The sequence below is a fragment of the Solea senegalensis genome, linkage group LG17, assembly GCF_019176455.1.
Source record: "Solea senegalensis isolate Sse05_10M linkage group LG17, IFAPA_SoseM_1, whole genome shotgun sequence".
Taxonomy (NCBI): Eukaryota; Metazoa; Chordata; class Actinopteri; order Pleuronectiformes; family Soleidae; genus Solea; species Solea senegalensis.
In genome coordinates this window covers 14382706-14390161 of record NC_058037.1, presented here as the reverse complement: position 1 = coordinate 14390161, position 7456 = coordinate 14382706, and the positions used below count along the sequence as shown (strand labels likewise).

The following is a 7456-nucleotide window of genomic DNA, read 5'->3' as shown; positions in this document are numbered from 1 at the left end:
CTGGTCCAGCCCACTTGAGATCAAATTGTGCTGTATGTGGCCCCTGAACAAAAATGAGTTTGACACCCCTGATTTGGACAGATTTAAAATCAGCATCAGGAACAATATAAAATGACTCATCATTTAAGTATTTTGTTTGTCAGCAATTCTTACAAAACAGGGCTTTAGTGATTACGTCCTAAAAACACTTCAAATCCATCAGTTTGACTTTCTTAAATTAAAAAAAAAGTGGGAGCTAATACTGGCTTTAGATCATTACATAATTCCTTGTTTCTGGAGAAACACATCTCTAAATTAAAAGAATCCCTTAAAAAAAAATTACAATATAAAAGCCCCCTCTATTAGCAGGTTGATATTCAGGGAAATGCACATATTTTCTTTCTTGCTGGGAGTTAGCTGATGAGCCTGATAGCTCTCTTCTGTCTTCACAGAAGTAATGGCAGTGCAGTAATTTAAAGGTAAGCTAACCTTAAGTCTTTTGTTTACAGCTTCATGTTCAACCAATTGTTATGAGAACGGTTATCAGTCTTGTCATCTGACACCAGAAAGAAAGAGAATATGTGAATTTCTCCAATTTCTTTTTTACCCCAAATGCTAACGTATCAATTCAAAGATAAAAAGTACGACACGATGAGCATAAAGAGGGCTTCAACTGACAGTGTCCAAAAAAGATGCAGTGTCTTTCCAGAGACGGCTGCGGCCACTGGGATGACGTCTGTGCCAAACGCGTGTGAACCACCAGTGACTTTTAGCTCTCGTCACTGCCCTGCACTCTGCCGGCATTCAGCAGTCTCTCTCTTTCTCCTGGGCTGCTCTCCTCGTCCGCACTCACAAATCTAGCACAGCAAGATATCCTAAGCAGCAGGGGGCGGTGCAGTCCATTGTAGAGCCCTGCGCCCAGCAGCAGGACCAAGAAGCCCAGTACCTGAAGGCCGTGAAACACCTCCCAGCCCAGCGCCATGCTCACCACCCAGATGACCAGCGTACGCAGGCTGTCCAGCACCATGCGGGTGGTGGCGCTGATCTCTTTAGTGACGCTGATTCCAGCAAAGTTGAAAAAGGCGATACTGACTGTGTTGCCCAGCAGAGCCAATATGATGAGAGGTTGGTGTCCAATCTGACAGAAAGCATCCAGCGCGTCCTCCAGCACCTGGCGAGGGTTATTCGCGAAGTCGCCCACAGGAATGAAATACATGGGGATGAGCAGCAGTGAGAGGATGAAGAACCCAAAGAAACCTGGAGAATGAGAACCAAATTTAATGAGACATTTATTTATTTATTCACTGTATTTCTCAAAGAAGCAAAGATGAGTGGAAGGTCAAACTTTGCTGGTCAAAACTTCACAACTCTGTTATAGATATCTCCTCTTCTTTGCATGTGACTGGTATCTATTTGAAAACTGATAAACCTGCTCTATCTGTTGTTGTTGTTGCTCCTATTTAACCTTGTGACCTTGTGTTGCATTCCTCGTCATTTTCCTCATCCACTCAGGACAGTTTTATCAGTCTCTTTCTTCATGTTAGATGAAACTGCAGATGAACAATTGCTGTTACCTTCAGTACCGACCGCACGTAGAGGGTGGACGTCGTGCCTATAGACAAACTTTTCTTCTAGGACCATCTGTACGGAGACAATGACCTGAGCCATGATGATCAGAAGGTCTCCTGCAGGAACAAAGACAGAGGAGGTGAGTTTTTCCAACCTGCAACCTCTTTGGTTCTTATGGTTGGCATCACTACCAGTTGCCACTTGACTGTGACATTGCATGTTGGCTGACACAAAGAAATTCCGCCTCACCTGTGATGACCTCACTGAGCTTGTGCGAGTCATCCCGGTGGCCGCTGAAGAAGTCGGCGAGGCCAACGATCACCAGGCCCAGGATGGTGATGAAGATGCCGAGCCACTGGCTGGGAGCCAGGCGGCGGCCCAGGAACGCCACAGAGAGCAGACCAGTGAAGATAATAACAGCTCCACGCAGCATCTGGAAGCTGGAGGCACTTGTCATGTTGAGTGCTGAAAACCACAAGACACATTCATGGAAAACAGGGACGTCGTTAAGTGCGGCATGAGTTCATGTGAGCATTTGTGATCTATATCTCTTCGTCCATTTCCTTTCCAAGTCACACAGACAAACACTTCATGTTGAACTGTGTTACCTTTGACCCATTTATTTTTCCTTCCTGATGAAAGGCTTCTCCAAATAGTCAAAAGATTACACTACATGTGACCTTTCAGGGGCAGATAAGATTAAAAAATAAAATAAAAAAATAAATGAATTACATGTTAAAATGGGCCAATGTTTTCACTTACCAACATACATGATGGAGGTGGCCGTCATATCACACATGGCGGGGGGTAAGAAGAGGAGAGGGTTGAAGCTCTGGCCCGGGTTAATCCTGGGCTCCGGTCTACGTCTGTCATGGCAAATTAAGATGTAGAAGACTGCGAGACAGCTGAACTCACCCAGGAACATACCCACGGCCTGAAGAGACGAGAAGGAGTGATGAACAACAGATATTTATTTACTCAATGGTTTTGGAAACAGCAGCTGAGAAGAATTAGACACAGATGCGTCAACTTCTTTCACTTTTTAAAGTTATTAAGGTGATTTTTACATGGAAGTTTGAAGGAATTGAAATTTACAGTTATAGTCTGTAGATTATAATTGGGCTGCAAATACGATAAAATAATCTGCATTCTTCATCCAGCGTGATTCCCCTGAACTGTACCTGCAGAAATGGGTGAGAGAATCCGTGTTCAGGCACGTCGTGGCAGCCCTTTGCTGAGAACATGTCGGCCCATCTGTCGAACAAGACGACATTACAACAGTTTAATTATACATTATAGACTAATTGTGTGAACTGTTGGGTTTCTTATCTCTTCCTGATGATGTGAAGTGCATTGAGATAATGTGTATTGTGATTTGGCACAATACACATACAACTTTGTTCGATCTGACTGGAAGGAAAAGAGGTTTTCTAATTACATTCGCAAATATTTGATAATCATGTTATTAACTGCAAACTAATTACTGATTAGTTGTCCAACAGAACCAACAGAAAAACAGCACATCACTTTGACGTTTGCATAAAATACTGCGCATTAAAGCAGACAATCTGTGGTGATGAGGTCAACTGTCACTTGTCACGTTAATGCATAACTACCACACATTGACTTTTATAGTGGAACAGACAGAGGTAACATGACCAACATGTGAGCATTCTCTGACACAGCACTCCCTTCAAACGCACAGCGAGCGACGTCTGAGCTCGTCATCAACTATCTCCAGAAACAAAGAGGAAATGAGAGAGAGAGCGTTTGCCGAGTGCTGATCCAAATCTGATAACAATTCCTCAAGTTATTTGTAGTTAATGTTCGGATTAAATGTCCTAACATGGTGCAGGGTTTCAGGGAAAGAAAGAGGCAACTTGCCCCAAATACATCAACTGTGCTGAGCTGTAACACTCAAAAGTCAGTGAAGCAGCAATGTTTGATGAGGCCGGTTTCAAGTGGCTGCCATGAAACTTAACCCGTTTGTTTCTGTTCCCTTCTGCGAGCAACATGACACAGTTTGGTTTTTTCTAACACAGTAAGACAAACAGTGGCTTCACACCAGACGTTTGCTAAGGTGACAAAAAAACCACAAATGTGTCAAGCAGTGGAGAGCTGACAAGTAATAGACCTTGTGACAATTATGACACACAACTTAAAGACATTTGTCAGTAGAAAAAAATTGCTCTACATCATAATCTATTTTTAAAAGTTTAAGACTTCAATTAAAAAAAAAATGTAATCTTTGGTTCCAGTCGTTACCTAATTATGACATAACTGAATGTGTCTAGGTTTAGGATTTTGCTTGGAGAAAAGCAGAAATCACCTCATAATGATTAAATAAATAAAACAAAGAACACATTTATCATGAGGAAGATAACTTCTAATTTGTGACTGTTAATTATTAATTCATACAGTTCAATAAGACAAGTCTCTGTGTCTCCATTTTACATTGTCATTGGGAAGTAAAAATGTCGTGGCCTCTTTTCTTAACCTTTTCTAAAGGTTTTCTGAATGAAATAACAAATGGATGAATAAAGAAATACATAGAACATAAACACAATGGGGTAAAAATGATTAGTGACTTTTCATGTTCTCATCCTTGGAGGAATAATGCAGAATACAGACTGTTTTGTGGCATCTGAATTTTCAGCTTTTCCTCCATTTACAGTCATTTCTCTGCAACTATGCAAACTAGCTTTAGGTTAATAACACAGACACTTTTCTCCATTTACAATAATATCAGTGTAACTATAACAACTGTCTGCACTTGGCACTTTTTATTGTGAGGCAAACCTGCTGTTAAATTCTTATTGGTTTGAGTATTTTGTTATGTATTTATTATGGACCAACATTGTGTGTACAGCAAAATGACAACACAGCTAAACTGATTTAGGTTTGTTGGATTGTTGGAAACATCTTTGTGGTACAGTATGAGGAAACAAAAGGTGAAACAACAATAAAACGATAATGAAAGTATCCCATTTATGCCAGAACAGGTAAACCTGTGCGGAAAAAGAAGAAGATTGAGCCTGAGTCCTGAGGTAACAACGACACAACTCATGATAATAACATTACACTGAGGACAACTATGGGCTAAGATAAAATATCTTAAGGGTCTTAAACAGCCATTTCCTGTTCCTATAATGTTATCAGTAAAAAGCATTAGTATTTCAGTCCCTGTGATAAGCACAGCTTTAGCTTACGTCAGCTAATGCTAACTGCTAAAGGCGACTCCCACTGAACTACAAATGAATGAAGTGTAAAAAGTGTCGAGTACGACTGTGTTACAAAGGCGTCATAAACAAAACAGTTTTGAACAACAAAGCTAATGATGACGACAGCAAATGAGCGAAGAAAGAACCATTCACACTTTGTTAGCTTAGCTTAATTAACTGCCTACTGCAAACCATTGACTTACTATGACTACAAACACGTGAGACAAGTATATTCAAAAATGAATACACATAATAATTAAATGTACTCACTTTGCAGATAGTGTGTTTATAGAGCCAGTTATGAGCATAAGTCCCGCAAGGAAGAGCTGGTATCTGGTCCAAGCCATGGTGGAGGAGGAGGAGGACGTTTGAGGACAGAGACAGACGGAGACAGAGGACTCAGAAGACACAGAAGACTGCTGTTTTGTTTTCAAATGACCACAGTTGTTTTTCAAGCTCTCTCTCCCCCTTTCTTTCTCTGTAAATGTCACATGACACCCGAGTCAGCTGATCACCAGCAAAACACCGCGATGCCTTCACGTTCTGTCGGGAATTTACCTTTCCTTCTTGTTACACGTTTGAGAAGAAAGAAACAGACGTATACGCTTAAGTTATTAACCCATTCCTCAATTTACGCAACACTTTACCCTGTCTCCAACTATTTACATGTGTTTAATTACTAGCAATGCAGTGAAATTACATTACAACGTGATAATGTACTCACAGTGATTTCACCAAAAGATATATAAAAAAGATAAACATCTAAATAGTGAATTCTCAGAAAAAAAATTATGATGAGAATGATATGAATGAATGAATCAATTAGAGAATCTCAAATTTAAAAGGTCCTTATTTCTACATCTGTTGATCACAAGTTCCAAAATGTAACCTGCACTTTACAGAGAGCACGTGAATGCAACACGACAGGCCTAATGCAACAATTCATGTATGACCAACAGGGGGGGCCAAAGACCAGAAATGCAACAGCATCATGTGAAAGTGGGTCCACAGTAGGTTTTCCCCTCTGTGGCCTCACAGTGTTTAAAAATAGAACATGCACTCCACTTTAGATGAGGATGCTGTCCCTTATTTAGTTTAAATAAGGTCATTTTTTTGTTTTGTACACATGACAGGTGAAATCATGAAAGATTTCATATTCATGTTAGGATCACAGGTTAATCCATGTCTGTCATATAAGGTAAAAGTGTATAGCTTGTTGTGAAACAAACACAACAACTAACTTTCAACGTTTACAGTACCTGTCACTCTGACGAGATTAAGAGAGCACACACAGACAGAGATATAGATGGATAGAAATAGAGAGAGTCTATCTTTGCTGCAGAGAGCTATTCTCATTGCTTCCCTCCTCTGGTGTTACTGAGGGCTAAACAGTATTTTGGTGACGTAGACAGACAGCTGATGAGAACAGCGAGTGAGTCCTTGGCTCGGTGACTCTCTCTGAAAAATGTCTCGTTTTTCTTTTTTTCCTTTCACTGCAGACGAGCAGTAAAAAACCTTTTTGGCTTCACGTCTCTTCACATTTTGCTACAGTATCATTAGTCTGATGGCATGTCGTCATGCCAGCTAAAAAAAAAAAGAAAGAAAGAAAGAGAGAAAAAGGGAATTGATCTTGTTACAAAATGTCCAGGACAATTACAGTGAGTGGACAGATGATCATCTATATTACAAGCAACGCAATGTCATACATTAAATAACATATCATTTCCATTGACATACAAGTATTTAAGTGAAAGGTCAGTGGTTTACCACAGTTGTTAGTATGTATCCACTAATTTTACAGATATTTGTTCATCTTTTTTTTTAGACCTAGGAAGAGTATGAACGCCAAGAACTGTAAAAACAAATTATATTCAAGAGTGAGTTTTCATTTCTCAAAACATGATAGGACCTAAAATGGAGAAAAAAAAATTATAATTATAAATTTCCTGCTGTAACCTCTAAAAATAACAAAATGACCAATGCATAATATTCAGCATGGCAACACATTTCATGTTAATATGTGTCAAGATAGAAAAGACTCAGCTACTTAACCCGTCATGTTAGTGTCAGTAAATTCGTCTTTATTCAAAATGTAACCAACATCTGTGGCAGCCCTGAAGATGACACCAGCACCCATGAGCTTCACCATTTCACGCTGAACGGCGCGGAAACATCTGATTGACAGCGAACATCCAGTGGTGTGAGGTCGGACCTGTGGGAGGACACTTCATACACACGCACAGCTCGTGTGAGGCCACTGAAGTGTCACACGTGGCAGAGTCGGCTGAACATGCTGAGGTGGGCTGAGAGCTTATCACAAGAGAGCAGAATAATTCATGACCGCCAATCAGTTATGCTCACCTGTGCATACTTAATATCGCTGGTGTCCTCTCGATTTAGATCCGTTATATAACGCGCACATCACTGTGCAGTGCACACGCAGGGCTCTGACCAAACATCAAATATTGTCAGTGTGAGCTGTCGTACAATACACTGTGAGGCGAGAAGTTTTTGTGTCTGTGTTGGAGCCTCTGAGTCCTCTCCAGCACCTATTACTTGTGGAGTGCCTCAAGGTTCTGTTCCCGGGCCTCTTCTCTTCTCCCTGTACTTTCTTCTTCTTCTTCTTGGATCAATGCACTGTAATGCACTCTATGTCGGGCTTAGTCTCACTTAATCTGTACCAAAAA

The 7456-nt window shown here is 40.6% G+C and overlaps 1 protein-coding gene across 1 annotated transcript; it reads right to left on the bottom strand.

Annotated features, from left to right (window-relative positions):
• Window positions 1-23: 23 nt before the first annotated feature.
• On the bottom strand, window positions 24-5191 carry slc35f6 (solute carrier family 35 member F6). Its single transcript, XM_044049913.1, has 6 exons — window positions 5040-5191; window positions 2730-2802; window positions 2311-2482; window positions 1798-2013; window positions 1554-1664; window positions 24-1236 (listed from the first exon to the last, which is right to left on the bottom strand). Exons 1-6 carry the CDS (start codon window positions 5114-5116, stop codon window positions 749-751), a joined length of 1137 nt encoding a protein of 378 aa, XP_043905848.1. The 5' UTR covers window positions 5117-5191; the 3' UTR covers window positions 24-748.
• Window positions 5192-7456: the final 2265 nt, after the last annotated feature.